We start from the raw sequence: 17,722 nt of genomic DNA on the forward strand, positions 1-17,722 counted from the left end.
CATGCTGAAGTAAATCACTACAAGGAAGAACAGTTAGGTGACATTCAACAAATACTTTAAAAACATGTAGTTTTATTGCATTTTATTTTTTGACATTGCATGCAACTTTGGGTCTGTATTGACCAGAGAAAATCATGGGTAAAAGTACCATTAATAAAATGTGTTTTTCCAGTTTGAAAGTGACCCAGCAATCAAAGGACGTTTGTTCTGATGGCTTTTACGTGTTAAGAGTTTGGGCCCATCCCTCAAGCTTCAGGAAGATAACAAGCATGAATTTACAGGGGTTTCTCCTTGCATAGTAGTACCAGCGGCTGCTGCTGTCACAGCACCAGTTCAAAACAATTATTATAACCTTTTTTTCCCCCAATAGAAAAGAGTCCTACTAATCACAACATAAAGTGCATCAAAGCATTAAATTATTACCTTTTTATTTTTTTCAAGAAATGACATTTTGAGTTCTCATCTTTCTATATATTGAATGCATAATTAACAAAACACAATTGATCTACATCATTTCAGACTTTTGACCAAAATATATATGTATGTATATATGTACACACTTTACAAAACTATGTGTTAACGGCATCTGTTATTAGACACAAACCATCTAATGATACATATGAGGGAAGGCACAGAGATCATGTTTTACAAACAACATGGAATGTATACAAACAACGCAGATTTGATATTTATACAGGGTTTAGCATTTTTTGAATTTTTATGTTCTTAACTAGGGCTGTAATCCATCTGTCTTTGAGCTCAACTCCACATGTGGGAAGAGGACTGCCGTATCAGTAAATGGATTGACATTTGTTGGCCATTATTCACATGGTGGAGGGATATATAGCAATCTGACTTTTCTTAGATACTTTAACTTGCAAGATACTCCTGTTTCGAGAAGGAGAAAGGAAGCAACTGCATTTGATCTCTCTAGCTATCTCCTCCCTGCTTGAAGCTGTGTTCATGCAGGGAACAGGAATGAATCACATTTTACATTGCAGAGTGAAAAAATGCAGAGTCCCAGAAGTGATATTAAACATTACAACACTATACAGTCTTGTAATTAAAAACAAGCTTTAGCTAGGTTACAAATCTTAACAAAAATGTACAACTATTAGACCTACTTCCTACCAATTCTGTCTGAAATATAACAGGGTGGAGGTTGATTTATTTGAATCCTCAGGCAACCTTAAATGCACTCGCAGACAGTATTAGGCTGAAAATGGTTCAAGTTAGACCAGTCTTCAGGTTTAAATAAGAACACATTTGTCTGAATTGCCTTAACTTCAATTAGGTGAAATCTGTCAAAATCATCCATTCCCATATAAGCAGGAATAGTTTGAAATAAAAGATCTGAATGTGTTTCCCACTATGTGAAACAGGATGCTGGACTAGAAGAACCTGATCCAGCAAAGTTTGTTTTTATTCTCACTACATTATTTAATGTTTAATGTATAGTGTGAAGAAATGCATTTTTCTTTGGAGGTTGAAATGAGCAAAACATTCCCTTTGCATTTTAAAAGGTTTCTTCTCTCTTTCTGGGCAAAGAACATGCAGGAAGAGGGGAAGATCAGTTCAACTGCTTTCCAGATTACTTCAGCCTGCCTTCATACAAATGCTAATAAGTAAAAACAATGGGACAGTAATGTGCTCCCCTCCACCACCCAAAGCAGGGAACAGAGATTTGGAGGAATTAAATACTAGAGAGACTTCAGGAAGGAAAATTCTGGAGACTTCAGGAAAAGCTTCCCTGATCTGGTCAGTGAGTGGAAAACAGAGGTGATAAAACTCAGAGGAGCAAGGACAAAGCTCTCTTTGGTGTTGAGTCCATCAGAGCAGACAAAACTCTTAATTGAGGTCTGGAAGAGGCAGCCATTTAAGAAGAAGACCATGTGCTGTCCTGAGGAGCTTCAAGTTAATGTCAACTATGCAGAGATTTGTGATTTCCTTAGCTAACATCTGATAGGGCATGTACAGAGAGAGGGGCAAAGGAATTGCATTTTACCTATTTCTTTTGAATCCTTTGCTGGGCTAAGTATGCTTGTGAACATTTTCTTTTAAATAAGCACTTTAACTTTTGATGGAACACATAGACCTCCACCGTCTTGGACAAACTATTTTAAAAAGAGTACTAGGGGGATGGCAGTCAGTTGGCACGTGGCTATTCCTCCAGGGGTGCACAAAGCAGTAAACTGTCTGTGATGTCTGGACAGTGGGAGACACAGAGGCAAAGGAAGCTCGGAGTCCTGACCCTCTCAGTGGGAAATTCCTACAAAGGTCAGGTAATAGTGGTGGGCTACCAAAGAGTAAGAAAAGCCTCTCCAGTGTTGAGAAAACCTTGGAGGGCACAGTGGAACGGCCTGCAGGCCAGAGCAGGCCTGTTCCACCACAATTGGCATGCAGCCATTTTAGCAACTGCTTAAAACTACCATCATTCCATAACTGTGCTTAAGTGTAAAAAACAGGGCTTTTTTGAGCAGGAACGCAGTCCCGGCGGGCTTGGTGTCAGGGGGTGTGGCCTAATATGCAAATGAACTTCTGCTGAGCTTTTTCTACAAAAAGCCCTATGTGAAACAGTGATGACATCAGGGGGTATGGCCTAATATGCAAATGAGTTCCTGCTGGGCTTTTTCTACCAAAAAAACTGGTAAAAAGCATTCACTGAAGTTGCACAAATGAATTATTATGGATAAAATATGATCATAGCGATTATGTGAATAATGTTATCCTTCTATAAGCAGGAATAATAATACTAACTACAGATGAACCACTAAGCTATGCTCATATTTGAAACACCATGTTCAATCATACAATGTGGTTTTCCCTCTACAAACATCATGTAGCTGTTTTTCACTGCAAGATAGTTCTTAATTTGGAGCTCATGTTAAATGTTATATTGCCAAGCAATACAATCTAACCACAAAACATTGGATCATATTTTAATATACAGTCAGTTTACAGCTGCTAGTTTCAGGCACTCATTGCTCCTTTTTAAGTCAAATGTAAATATGGAATAAGGAAATTGTTCATGAATAAACATTTTTAAAGGCATGGATCTTGATTTATAGACATTTCCACATGAATAAACATTTTTAAAGGCATGGATCTTGATTTATAGATATTTCCACAAGTCATTTAATCAAAAATATAGCATATAATATTAAAAGTAAATGAACAATTTTAACACTATACAAAGTCCTTAAAAAGCTTATTTTTCTTTATAAGGCAGTAGGCATTTTGCTTCATAATCATGGACAACAGATAAGCTACCTTTGGTTTAGTTTTGTTACTATTTCACAATTAAAACTATAGTACAACTAAAATTTGATGAGATGTTTTACAGGAAACACTTGTATACACCAAAATACTTTTGTGGCTTTTGGATATTACTCATCACTTTCCGATTCTTCATCATCACCTACTGGATAGGACTGGCTATTGTTCTGTGTATACATTTTGGTTTTAAAGTGACAGTTGTGGTCCATGAGTATTGCCTATTAAAAAAACACCAGAATGACCCATTAGTATATCTAATATTTTATTACAGTCTGAAACAGAAGACACTTTCAGATTTCAGCCTGGATCAAAAAACTTCTATGAACCCACCTGGTTTCCCTGAAACTCCCTACACAACATCAGATGCTGCTCCAGTAATAACCTCAAGTTTTCACAGTATTTAAGTAGCACCAAGGTGTGTGTATGTCATACTTTGATGAAGAGATGTGTCGCTCTTTGGATCTGCCCCTTTAAATATCAGCAAAGTAGCCATATGCCAAGAGAAAATTAGGATGACTGTAATCAAATGTTTTCAAAACTCCCAAAACATGGAACAAATGCTGTGTGCTGTATTTAAAAGTTAATTCATCCTTCATATTCTTTCCTTGTAAAAGAAGTCAGATTTCTCTGGCTCAATCAGTAACAAAATACTGAATGCAGAAATGTAGCCACTAGAGGTGTACAGTATTTTTTTAACTGGTAATTTTTGGTTCAAGTCTATTGGAAACTCACTCCCCTTGGGATTTCTGAAAAATCCCAAATTACTAATATGGTACTTTGGTATCCTAAATTTTGAATGGCCCAATAGACTTGAAAAGTGCCACATTTTTAAAAAGCCAGCCTCATCCTGGGACTAGTTTGGCTTCTACAGCTGATTTAAATTGGGCTGCAGGAGAAGCCGGTGCAAAGCTGAGCCGGCAGGGAACAATCTGCTCTCTGAGGGCACAGCAATCCTGGCTAGGTTCATTTCTCCTGCAGTTGAATTTAAACTAGAAGTGAGCCCCAAGAGCTGCTATGGTGGACAGAGCGCATTGCTCAGAGCAGCATGGCCAATCCTGGCTGGGCTCGCTTCTCCAGCAGTCCAGCTTAAATCAGGCTGCAGGAGAAGCCAGCACAAAGCCCAGCCTGCAGGGAGGAGTCTGATCCCGGTGGCACAGCTGATCCTCGGGCTATCTTCTGCAGTCCCTTTGAACTTTAAAGGGACTGCAGCAGAAGCCCTACAAACAGCTGAGAGGCAGGAGCAATCTGCTTTTGGATTTATCCGGTAATTCCCAAATATATCTGGGACTGTTTCTGGGATTTTTTTCCCTTGTCTTCTTGAGAAAATCCAGATACATTTGAGATGTCTAAATTTACCTGGAAAAAACTGGTAAGGTAGTTTTCAGATAGATTTTCAGCTCAGGTAGGTCTGAACACACTCCCTCAGTAGCACTGAATTGTTTCAAGATTTTCCATTCTTATCAGGTATTCCATTAAGATTTTTCTGTTCCAATAAAGGTTTTGATTGAATGATTTATATTAACATTTTACGTAACATTTCTTTAAAAATATTCCAATTCAAGTTTCAAAAAAACCATTCAATGACTAATTTGACAAAACAGATATAAGTCACATTATAAGTGTTTATATAAAAAGTTAATAGAAATCACTAGGAAAGGCTTGGATTAAATATATAATTGGTTATTTGTCCTCAATGTTCCTGTTGACCTGATTGCTGGGATACCACACTTAGGTTACCTACAATGAAGAGGATATACACAGTACTTGAATAACATTTTATATGAAATAATTCTGCTGAAAATATGGATCTAAAGTTGTTTTGCTTAGCCATTATGTTAGAACTTGCATGTATACGCTTTCATTGTGATCCTACAATCTTTTCTGGCAAAAGTCACACAACTTGGGAATGATCTCTTTCTTTCTTTCTCTCTCTCTTTTTGCACAAATGCATTCTCTCATTATAGTTATCAGCACTGCAGTCCTAAACAGAGTTACACATACTGACTTCAAGGATTTAGAAGGCTGTAACTCTGCTTAGGATTGCACTGTGGGGTTCTTACTAGTATTTCACAGATCTCTTGATACAGATAGGCTGCTGGAAGTTTTAAAAGTACTGAAATATCAAGATATCCAGTCTACTTTCTGGTGAATTTCCCACTGCCAGGTTTCTTTTGTTAGCTCTTCTTGCACAACCCTTTCCCCCACCTTTGTCTCTTTTTGCTACTCACACCTCAAACTGCCAACAACACACCCTGTGAACAACCTGTATATGTTTTATTATCCCTGGTTACACTCCTTCAGAAATTAAGCTTCTCCACATCTCAGGCTACCAGTTAATTGATTCTTAGTTACATACCAGTGAGATGAGATATAATGTATACTAACTGGGCAACAATTTATGACCAATTTGGATTCCTATGTACCCTACATATATGAGGTGGACTGCTGCAAATGCACAGAGGTTCCTTTAGTTTAACCACAAAATAGCCTTAGTTCTTAGCAGTCTGCTCCTATGTTTGTATAGTCTTGAAAATTGCTTCTGGAAATAAAATTTCACTGCCTTTACCTCACAGTTTTACCAAAAATTATCCTTCGGCTTTATTCTTTCAATACAAAAACACTATTTACATATTTCATGTGCATTTGGTAAACTGTACACAAGGTATTTATGTTGTTTCTCCACACCCATCAGTTGAATTTAGCTATTCTCAGTTTCCCCACAATGGAAGTACATGCTAGCATGCCACCTGGAAAAGTAATGCCTGCACAGTTTCTGAAAGAAAACAATGGCATCCAATCAGGCTATTCATTTAAACTAAACATATATAATAGTGAAAAACTAGTATCTAGAAGGCTGCAAGGGATGTGCTGAAGTACTGGACATCTAGGAGTGATCAACTACTGCCAGAAGACCTGCTGCAATGGGACCACTCTGAGAATGTTGTTTTCAAGCCATCAGGTACTTTATAAGCCAGAAGAGAAGGAATGAGTTGTTCATTTACTGCCCTTCTTTAGCAGTACCTACAACAGCAAAATGAGAAGAAAGGGGGGCTGAGGGACATGTGGGAACATGGCAGCTTGCCCTGACCCACAGATTCTTTCTGTAGATACAGAATTCACGTGTTTATGATAATCTTCAGCCATTATGCATGATGCAGGAAGATCCAAAAAAGGTGGAGTACATTTAGTATAGCAGCAAAACACTGAACAATAGTTTTTGTTTTTTTCTATTGAGTTCATAATTGGGAAGGGGAAGTGGCGGGGAAGAGCTATCCACAAACCAGGGGTTTGGGAAACTGGTTCCACAAACCTCATGGAAGTTCAGAAGTGAGCTCCAAAGGCGTTTAGTGCCATTGGACCATCCAGGTCAGATCGGCCCAAGTGAGCTCCAAAAGCCTTTAGAGCAGGGGTGGCCAACAGTAGTTATCCAGATGTATTTTTGCCCACAACTCCCATCAGCCCCAGCCATTGGCCATGCCTTCAGAGCTCACTCTGAGAGCTCAGTTGAGTAGGACCACCAGAGCAACTTGCTCTTGGTGCTCAGTCAAACTGGACCAGCCCTAAGGTGGGCTCCAAAGGCATATAAATGCCTTTAGGGCTCACTTCTGGTCAGGCACCCAACTCAGAATTGAGTTCTGAAGACATTTAAATGCCTTCGGAGCTCACTTCTGAGTGGAGACCCTGCATACTTCCTGAAGCACAAACTAGTCTGTGCAATGGAGAAGGTCATGCTACAGAGTCTGTGAAAACTCCCAAAGCATGAACCTCCATTTTCCTGGTTTGTCCCCATCCCTACTTATGAGCTGTATTGTGTGAAAAAATGTTTTTATCTTCTAGAGAGGAAGGATGCCTGTTGCCTTTTTATATTCTTTTAGTGTGCTCTAGCGTCATGTTTGTATTTTGCCTCTCAACAGTCCTGCAGGGTACTTCTGGAAAGCAAGCCAAGCCTGATTTCTTGCCTTGATAAAACAGAACTGTAAATAAATGTATGTAAAAATACCATGGTAGCTGAACAGTCTTTTTATGCTGCCTGTGTATATTGGAATGGGGGGGATACTAGACAACAAAGCAGTAGAAGGAGGTAATGGAGAAGGAAGTAATTTAAAGTAGATAAACAGGTTACAGAACAAATCTTTTAGAAGTCTTGCTATAAGAAAAACAAATAGAAGATGCCTTAGCTGAAATGTCATGGACCAAACTGAGAAGAAAATACTTGTGCTTACCATTTTTTCTTCTTTTGCAGGTGGACTACGTAGGAACAAACACAAAGGAGCAAAGAGGATGTCAATGATTCCTATTATGGTCATGAGCCATGGGAACCCAATTGCCTTTGCAATGGCACCACCAACAGAAGGACCTTTGGGAAATATAAGTTATTTTTAAAAGCACTGAAGACACTCACAAAATAAAAGAACTGGCCCCAAACTCTGTGTGATCAGAAATAATGCACACTTGAAAAAAATGAATGTTGGCATAAATTATGGATAAAAATAATGCTTGAATGCAAAATGGCTGCATGATTTTAGTCTTGGTGCAGGACAGCTCATTCTGTAAGGATTTCTTCTTTTCTTCTCCCATCTTACTGCCAAGAAAGTAAAATGGCTTGTGTTGCTTACTACATTTATTCAGGACTACATTGTAAATGCTTTTGACTAAATGTTAGCAATTTCCTTTTGAGTAGGGTTACATTTATTTGGACTAAGAACCAAATGAATCCATTACCTAAAGCAAATCCCATGCAAAATGCAACATCTGCTATTGCATAAACACTCCCGTAGACTGAAACGTGCCGCAGATCCACAAGGTAACCCATAATAGGCATCATTGAAGAATCCACCATCCCTAATGGTAAGGGGTGGGGGGAGAGAAAATATATAGGTAAGTTTTCCCTCTTTTCACTTCCTCTAAAATAATTTGAAGGCATGGAGATGGCATTGCCTGGTAATACTGAAATAAGAGTCCATTGTTATGATAACTGCAAGCTGGAACCATACAATCACAATAAGAGTGAAGCAATTTGGAAATATCTCCCCTCCTCAAAATTTTCTCCCGTCGCAAAAGCCGCTCAAACGTAAATCGCCAAAAAGCAGTTTGGCGTTTGCGCGGCTTTTGCGACGGGAGTTTCCGGCGCAAAAGGCTGCTCCGCGGCATTTAGTGCGAAATCCGTGCAGATCCTGCGCAGTGAAGAGGGGGGTCGCGCCGGCTGGAGGTGAGTGCGAAAACGACCTAAGAGATTTAAGCAAACTAATATCATCATGTATTTTTCCTTTAACTGATTCTCAGCTGTTCTCAATACTACTTGCCTCTAGAGGTCTGTAGAGCTAGAAAAGACACCTCCCTCATTTTCTGGAGAATCACTACCAGCCGCAGTTGACACCAACCTAGATGAACACGGTGTTGTCAGCTGCTTTTCTGCACAGTGGAGGAGGGATCATGTTCTAAATTCTGTCATTAATTTCAGTGGAAGCTGGTTTGGCCAAAATCAGGGACCTCCATAACAGCAAAACTACAGTCAATACTGACTTGGCATCTGGCTGATGCAGTTGTTAAAAGAATATATGCACACAGACACACACATTTTTTCCTCAGCTGTACCATTTTGCTGATGAACTGGAGCTTTTGAATAACCCTATCAGAATACCTATTGAAGTCAATTTGCAATTACACTTTCCCCAGCTAAATATGATACATTTTCCTTACCAATAGCGAAACCAACTCCAAAATTTGGTGCTATGAGTCCATATATGTTTTTTGCAAGTGGTACCTAGTAAAAAAAAAAATGTCATCTACAGCCTATCATATTATTTGTCTACTGGACAATGTTTATCTTAACTAATCCACTGACTAACTTCCTACATGTGGCAAAACAGGTCAGACAGTACATATATAGTTTTAACTAGCATATATAATACAACTTAACATTCTCTACCTTAATCTTTCTTTAACTCTTTTCATCAATCACATCTTAGAAGCCTTCAAATATAGGCGAGGACCTTTTTATAAACCAGCATCTATTTAAAAAGGTCTATGTTGTTTCATCAGAGCCCTACTCATAGGGGCTTACAATTAGATTGCATTACATTAGACTATGAAAATGAGTTCAGACACTATGAGTCCAATATTGAGTCCTGTCATTGAAAGAATTACTGTACTTTCTTACCATGAAATCATGGATGTCAAAAAACCAGGAACTAATTCAAAGCCCATTAAATTTGTTTTTTATAGTTCTATGAAACTCTTTTGAAATTACAGGTGTCATGATCTCTTTCCTGTTCTATAAGAGCTTATTTTCACATAAGGCTTAAATTGCTCTATTAATGTAAAGCTTGCATTGGTTGGGATGTACATTTGTATCTTGCCTCCTGAATTCTACAATAATACCTTTCACATATAGCATAATTCTGGATGACAGCCAGCATGGTATAGTGGTTTGGGCTAATATTTTTTTTATTTATATCCTGCTTCTCTCTCTGACCAGGGACCAAAAGCAGCTTTTTACATCTTTCCCCTTTCCTCCATTGCTCACAACAAAGACATTATAAGAGTGGGTTAAGCTGAGAGATTCTTCTGGGCCCAAGGGTGTATGGCAGGGCTTCCATGGTTGAATTAGGGATTCGGACCCAGTTGTCCCAAATTGCAGTCCTACATTCTAACCACTAACCCTAACCCAATAATAAAAAGTTAATGATCCATTAAAAGTGTATTTCTAGAATTCTAATGGATAGAAAGAAGCATTAATGCTCAGTATGATTGAAATGTAGTGGTCCTGTGACTTAGGTGCTGCTGCAACTGGGGGAGACTATAAAAACTATCTTTAATAATAAATAGGATGACATTATCATTCTTCATATATAAATGTAAGAGAGGTTATCTCAGCAATTTCATCATTACTCTTCTGCATGAAATCCATATAATCAAACAGCTTGGAGTACACCGGAGTTAAATCTAGTGAAGAATTTCCTGCCCAGGGCCAAGGCCCAGCACAGACTTTGTCCCTCACCCTACCCCAACAAATGTTCTGAGGACCACCCCGGGAATCCCCAGCCTGGCATGCGAACTACCAGCCTCTTACTTGGGCCCAAGAGAAGCCCTACAACAGCAACCAACGACAGAAAGGAAGGCTAGCAGGCAGACAGGGGAAAGACCCACCAGGGAGTTCCCCAATAATGAGGGAAGACCATGGCCTCACTAATGGCAATGTGTGGCCACCAAGGAGCCTGATGCTACCCTGGGAGATCCTCACAATCTCTTCACCAGGCAGCCCCAGCACAAGGAGCCAGGAGCATGGACAGACCAGGCCTGGTCATAAACAGGGCCAGAGCCTAACCATCAGTTAGGATAGGCTTCCCAACCCTCCCGCTCTGGCGGGAGTCCCCTGGGTTTGCAGCCTCATCTCCCGGTCTTCAAGAAGTGGGAAGCGGGGGGTGGGGGGTGGAGGGGGGGGAGAACATACCTGTAGGCTTCATTATAGAGCTTCTGAGCCGTTTGTAAAATGTCTGCCACTTTAAGGCTGGGCAGGGAGCAGGAAGGGTTTGGGAGAACAGCCCCGCCCTTTCTTTTGCTTTCACTTTCACAGCAAGAGTTCTCCGGAAGAAGATCTGGTAAGTGTGTGTGTGTGTGTGTGAGGGAGGGGGCAGGGGATTCCCTGGTTTGGAGGCCCTCCCCCCTTTTAGAAAGCGTGTGGGGGGAGGGAAATGTCTACTGAGCATTCTATTATTCCCTATGGAGAACGATTCCCATAGGGAATAATAGGGAATTCATCCGTTGGTATTGGGGGCTCTGGGGGGGCTATTTTTTGAGGTAGAGGCACCAAATTTTTAGTAGAACATCTAGTGCCTCTCCCCAAAATACCCCCCAAGTTTCAAAACGATTGGGCCAGAGGGTCCAATTCTATGAGCCCCAAAAGATGGTGCCCCTATACTTCATTATTTCCTATGGAAGAAAGGAATTTTAAAAGGTGTGCTGTGATGTGATGTGATGGCCAGAACTCCCTTGGAGTTCAATTATGCTTGTCACATCCTTGTTCTTGGCTCCACCCCCAATGTCTCCTGGCTCCACCCCCAAAGTCTCCTGGCTCCACCCCCAAAGTCCCCAGATTTTTCTTTAATTGGACTTGGCAACCCTAAGTTAGGAGGATGAAGGGAAGCAACCAATCAGTCAGGAGGATGAGAGGAAGGGGTAGTTAGAGTAGAAGGATATCAATTAGTGGATGATCAGTTTGTCCAGACAGCTTGAACAGGGATAGGGGTCAGGACTGGTTCTTGGGGCAGAGGGAGGGAGACCAGGTCCTAACAAGGGAGGCTTCTCAGCCAAGCTGGGAAAGAAGCAGAAAACGGTCACTTCTTAAAGGAAGGGCTGCCTCAGGGAAGGGAGAGGCCTGGCACAGTGCCTTCTCCCCTTTTCTTTTTGAGGCCTGAATAAACCTGTCCCATTTGAGGACAAAACAGTTGTTGGTGGTGGCACAGGAACTATGAGCAAAGATCCTCACATTTCCCTTCCACTTTAAATAAAATCTGTGGGCTAACTTTACTTGAAATACCATATCATCTTGATCACTACATGAGAAAAGTCAGCAGAACCACACACACACACTTAATGAGGAAGACATAACTTGCTTTTCAAATCAGAGAAGTGTCAATTTTTTACTCACACACAAAATGCTTATTCCCACTACTACCATCCCAATTAGAGCAGAAAGCCACCTATCAAAGGAAAAACATTTTTGGATATCAAAGATTAGACAGTGAAAAAGTACACATTGACATGGGCTTGTAATTAATAACTAGAGTAATAAAATCACGCAATTTATTGTAACTTAATTTCTTTTATTATAAAAGTATATTTCTCATTAACTATGCATAATTTCAAGAGTATTGAAAAACTAGGAAATATATAATTGTGTCAAATTAGATGTTTTTAAATTCAGCATACCGTCCTATTTTGTGTGCAAGGACCCCAAAAATATTAGTTCCAATCAGATAAGAGACACTAGCTGGAATGAAAGCAACGCCTGAAAAATATGAATGGGAGATTTTATCAATAACAGTTTCAATGAAGCATCAGAAAAACTCATAATTTCAGACACAACAGTTTTCATTAGAACATGTCTAATGGACGTTTGCAGCCTGAACCAGAAAATGTAATATCCGGTTTGTTCTATGGGATCTAACAAGATTATCCATCAAATTTAAACCACTGTTATGCTTCAAAGGGAATATTTACTATCAGATACAAGAATGTGAGAGTGTGTAGAAGACAAAATGTATGACTGTATGAAACAAAGAGAAAAATATTACAGATTAAATATAATAATCATTGTACAAAAGACAAAATTAAGGTGGAAACTAAATAATTTAATGACTAAAATTACTGATAATTTTGAAATGTTGGAGGTCATCCATTTATGTCTTTCAAAAACCAAGTTAATCATCCACAGCAATTCACAATTAATGCCATCCAAGTTACTATTGACCTCTTCACCATTTACAGCCATCAAAATATGTTGCTGGATAATGGTGGGACCCCATCCAACCAAGCTATGTATGGTTGTTTCTGTCCATGCTTCTTGTGATATTATTCCATCATAACAAGTGTACAGATACCTACTTTTCCAACTGAAAAATATTCTATAACATTCACAGCATATTCTACAACAGTGGCCCCTAACCTTTTTGGCCCCAGGGACTTGTAGAAAACAATTTTTTCCACAGATTGGTGGGGGTGGGGATTAGGGTTTTTTGCTGCCCCTGTCCCTGCCCCCTTCATGGGGGTCTTTAAATGAGGGGTAGGTGAAGGTCACTGCTGCGCTGCCCCTTCCACCCACCTGGGACCTGGGTGAATGAAAAAGACAGGGCTTTGGATGGAGGCTGTGTTGCCTCTTTCATCCACCTGGGACCCAGATGGGTGAAAGGGGCGGTGCGGTGCCTCTGCCTCACTCCACAGCCCAGTTGCTAAAAGGCCATGGACCGGAACCAGTTCACAGCTCGGGGGTTGGGGGCCCCTGTTCTACATCCTCCACATTGCTGCTGATTCTACACGGAGGGCCAGCTAGACAGGCACAGGGGACTCAATGAGTGGATGAGAAAATGGTGCTGGGAAGAAGGGTTTAGATTTGTTAGGCACTGGGAAACTTTTTGGGACAAGCCAAACCTGTACAAAAGAGGCAGGCTTCACTTGAACCAAAAGGGAACTGGGCTGCTGTTGACCAATATTAAAAAAGTGTCAGAGCAACTTTTAAACTAATCCCAAAGTGAAAGTCAACAGAAGCTGGGGAGCCTCTGATTTGAGACAAGTCAGTCAGATGACTGCACAAACACTCAGGGTAATATTGATAGGAGTGTAATAGAACTTGGGGGGTGAGGCACAATGATGACTGAGGGCCATGTGTGTCTAAGGGCCCGAGGGAGGCAAGAAGGAAACACATTATAAGTGTCTATATGCCAGTGGTAAGAAGTCTCCAAGCAAAGATGGGAAAGCTTGACGTTTAGTGACAATTTAGATATAGTAGGTATCTCAGAAACATGGTGGAATGGGGAAAATCCATGGGATACAGTCATTTCTGGGTATAAGCTCTAAAGGCAGGACAGGAAGGGGCGGGATGATAGTGATGTTGTACTGTACACAAAAGAGGGCATAGAATCAAGTAAGTTAGAAAACATCAGGGAAATCAACTCCCCAACAGAAGGTATATAGGTGAAAATATGGGGCTTTAAGGGTTACTTAAAAATGGGGGTATAATATTGCCCACCTGATCAAACTCTTGAGACTGATCTTGAGATGGAGAAGTAAATAAAGGAGGTGACTAAAGCACATGCTATTATACTGAGAGACTTCAACTACCTTCATATTGACTGGGTAAACGTGCTTGAGACATACTATAGAAATGAGATTCCTAGACATAATAAATGACTGTGTACTGGAACAGTTGGTCACAGAGCCAACCAGAGGGGTAGTGATCTTGGACTTGGTTCTTAACGGATCTCAAAACCTGAGGAGATGTAGAGGTTGTTACACCAGTTGGGAACAGTGACCACAATGCTATACATTTCAGCATTCAGGTCAATGGAACGTTACCCCCCAAGTCCAAAATGGTAACAGAGGAAACTTTATAAAAACGTGGAAAACAGTAAAAAGGAAGCTGAAGGGGAAACACAAGAGAGTCAAATCCCTAGAGCAGGGGTGTCAAACATGTGGCCTGTGGGCCAATCTGGCCCCCACAGGGCTTCAATCATGCCTACAGGGCTCACTTCTCCCCCCCTCCTGTCCTCGCCCTGCAAAGCTCCAAGGCTGCCGGTGTTCATAACTCCTTCTGCCTTCTTTTTGCAGAGGCTAAAGCAGAAGTGAAGCTGCAGAGAAAATGCTGAATGGATTTCCCACTCAGGCCTATGGGCAGATCAGACCAGAATAGGAAATCCAATCCATGTTTTCCTTGCAACTTTGTTTCAATGGAGAGGTTTAACTTTCCAGCATTCCTATGGCCAGCTGAAGCTTCCTGGAGTTATGTCCTTGCAAATCAAACGTTGCTCTGAGTCAGCTTTGTCTCTTAATGGACATGAGGACTACTGCCTAGTGAGTACTCTGACAAGGGAACCCACAGCCAAAGGGGGATATTACACTAAGCACCAGGCACAGGGGGAAGAGAAGCTTGCATTTCATGTTTTCCCAGGCTGAGAGCATTTTATATTATTTGTTTTCTGCTGTGCGAAACTTGTGCTTTTCCTTGGCCACAGTCACACTCACCATTAAATCCATCCCTAACCCGTCGCTATTATACCCTGCAGCTTTTTTACAATGATTTCCTGATCAGACATCCCTCCATCCTTCAGTTCTAAGCAGCATTGGTCCCGTCGCTGGTTGATCAGAGGTCTCAACCGGACCTCATTTTTTGAGATGGCATTCCACACTCGCGCAAGCACAGTACGTGGGATATTGTGCTTGTCTTTTTTTTTTTTTTAAAGGTGCCAGAAAAGGTGGGCGATCTGCTCCTCCCCATTTAAACACCCAGAAAGGAAGGGAAAGCCCAGGAGTTCTCTTTGCTGTCTCTCTGCCTGGCATTTAAACACCCGACGTGGTGTTTAAATTGGGGGGGGGGAGCACAGCAACTCTCTTTGCTGTCTCTCTGCCTAGTGGGGAGACAGCAAAGGTGGGGGATCTTCCTCCCCCCCATTTAAACACCCCAACGTGTTTAAATGGGGGGGAGCACGGCAACTCTCTTTGCTGTCTCTCTGGCTGGTGGGGAGACAGCAAAGCTGGGTGATCTTCCTCCCCCCATTTAAACACCCCACCGTGGTGTTTAAATAGGGGGGGAAGCACGGCAACTCTCTTTGCTGTCTCTCCGCCTGGCGGGGAGATGGCAAATGTGGGTCATCTTCCTCCCCTGGCAGGGAGACAGCAAAGGTGGCTGATCTGCCTCCCCCCCCCCTCAGCCTCTATGCCCTGTTGTTGGCTGTTGTGACGGAAAGCAATGGGTTAACCATAATCTGAAGACGCACAGGGCTGCGTCAGGTGACCTGAGGGTGGGGGCAAAGTGCTCTGAGCTCTCAGGGAGGGAAAAAAAGTTAGTTTAGTGAGGGAAACTGCTGAGGCAGGAGTTCAGTCAGTTGGAGTCTGACAGAGTGGAGGCCTGTCAGAGAAGTCTGTCAGTGGGGACCTGACAGAGACTGAGAGGGTCAGTTAGTGCCGGCCAGAAGGGCTAAGAGGGCAGTTGATCCTGTGAAGAAGCTGGAGACGGAGACGGGGAAGTCTTCCAGAGACTGCCAGCTGGACAAAACCAGCCAAGAGGGCTGTGTGTGTGTGAGTCAGTTAAGACCAGAATGGTCACAGACACCGGGAAACTACTCTAAAGATCTAGTGAGGAGGTTGAGGGAGTGGATGTGGGTCTGAGACACCAAGAAGGGCTGAGAGGAGAGACTCCAGTCGAGGGGTGAGACTAGACACATCGATCCCAAGAGGCCAGACCTTGGCTAGAGGTGGAGAGTGAGTTAAAGGGAACGGTGAACTGTGTAACTGTGAGAGATCCAAGAAAGTAAAAGTGACTGTAAGCTTGAAACAACTGAACAAAGAATAAGCCTGTGTAAATATCTCCCATATCCCCAGTTAAGACTTTTTGTTACAATAAATCTGTGGTTTAAGTTAAAGTTCTCGTGAGCCTATATATTTTGTGGGAAGAATAAACAAAGCTGCTGGGGTCCCATCAACAGAACAAGTAAAAATACCCCGAAGAGACGAAAATATAGAGATCCAGTGAGGCCGTGAGGTGGGCGCTGCTATATTTGGTTGCCAGCGTCGGGATTTCGAAGGAACACCCCAAAATAAGTGTCACTAAGACACACAGAAAGTAGAGGGACACTGCAGTAAAGGAATTAATAAAGTTTTGTGAAAAATTCCTGTCAGAAATGGCTCCTCCTAAGAGAACTACCACAGCCACGGGGGATGGGCAAACACAAGAAGAGATTCCTGAGGATAATCCTAGTCAGAGCATAGAGGCTATGAAAATACAGTTGGAATTGGCCAGAATAGAGGCAGAAAAAGAAATTCAGATGGCCAAGATTCAAGCAGAAAACAGAGAAAGGGAAGCAGAGAGAGAACACAGAGAAAGGGAAGCGGAAAGAGAGAGAGAACATGAGGAAAAAATGTACAGTTTGAAACTCCAGGAGATTCAGGGAAGGCCTGAGTTTCAACGTGATACTAGAAATGAGAGGCGACTCACAGTAGAACAAAAGAAATTCCCCAAGTACCAAAAAGGGGATGATGTAGAAGCTTTTTTGTTTAATTTTGAAAGAACATGTAAAGATTTAAGAGTTGCTGATGAGGACAGAATGATTTATTTGAGACCTCAGATCTGTGGAGAGTTGAGTGAAATCTACTCTGAACTGAGGGATGAGGAAACTTCTGATTATCAATTGTACAAGGAAAGGGTCAGAGTCCGCTTTGGCTTAACAGCAGAGCAAAGCAGGAAAAAATTTAGAGAAATAAGAAGGAAGCCTGGAGAAACATACTCTCAACTAGGTTGTCAGTTAGACAGAGCCCTGAACAGATGGGTAGAAGGGAGTAAAGTTTCCACTTTAGAGGACCTGAAAAACTTAGTGGGCTTGGAACAGTTTTATAACCAAGTCCCCTCTCAGTATAGGTGGGTTCTGAGAGACAAGAAATTGAAGACAGTAGAAGAAGCAGCTATGATTCTAGATGAGATTGAATCAGATCTAGGGAGATCAATGTGGACTGCTCCAACTAAAAACCCCCGAGTCTGGAACTCTCCAGAGAAGTCTGGGGTGGGTAACAACAGCCCTGCAAAGCGGTCCAGTCCGCCTCCTTACAGAAAGACTCAGGCTGCTTGTTTCCAATGTGGGGGCATAGGGCACTATGCCAGGTTTTGCCCAGAAAAAGGAAAAAAGACCCCACCAGCTAAGACAGTTAAAATGGTACAAGTTCAACAGAAAGAAGTAGA

General features: G+C 41.6%; 1 protein-coding gene across 1 annotated transcript in view; it reads right to left on the reverse strand.

Annotated features, from left to right (window-relative positions):
• Positions 1 to 2,927: 2,927 nt before the first annotated feature.
• Positions 2,928 to 17,722, reverse strand: part of SLC18A2 (solute carrier family 18 member A2) — a 56,362-nt gene continuing 41,567 nt past the window's right edge. Inside the window, exons 11-16 of the mRNA XM_060241548.1 lie at positions 12,208 to 12,286; positions 11,927 to 11,978; positions 8,977 to 9,040; positions 7,999 to 8,118; positions 7,500 to 7,633; positions 2,928 to 3,494 (exon numbers count right to left, since the gene is read on the reverse strand). Coding sequence (XP_060097531.1) covers positions 3,387 to 3,494; positions 7,500 to 7,633; positions 7,999 to 8,118; positions 8,977 to 9,040; positions 11,927 to 11,978; positions 12,208 to 12,286 — 557 coding nt within the window. The 3' untranslated portion in view covers positions 2,928 to 3,386. The remainder of the gene's footprint in view (positions 3,495 to 7,499; positions 7,634 to 7,998; positions 8,119 to 8,976; positions 9,041 to 11,926; positions 11,979 to 12,207; positions 12,287 to 17,722) is intronic.

The sequence above is a fragment of the Heteronotia binoei genome, chromosome 6, assembly GCF_032191835.1.
Source record: "Heteronotia binoei isolate CCM8104 ecotype False Entrance Well chromosome 6, APGP_CSIRO_Hbin_v1, whole genome shotgun sequence".
In the NCBI taxonomy this organism is placed as follows: Eukaryota; Metazoa; Chordata; class Lepidosauria; order Squamata; family Gekkonidae; genus Heteronotia; species Heteronotia binoei.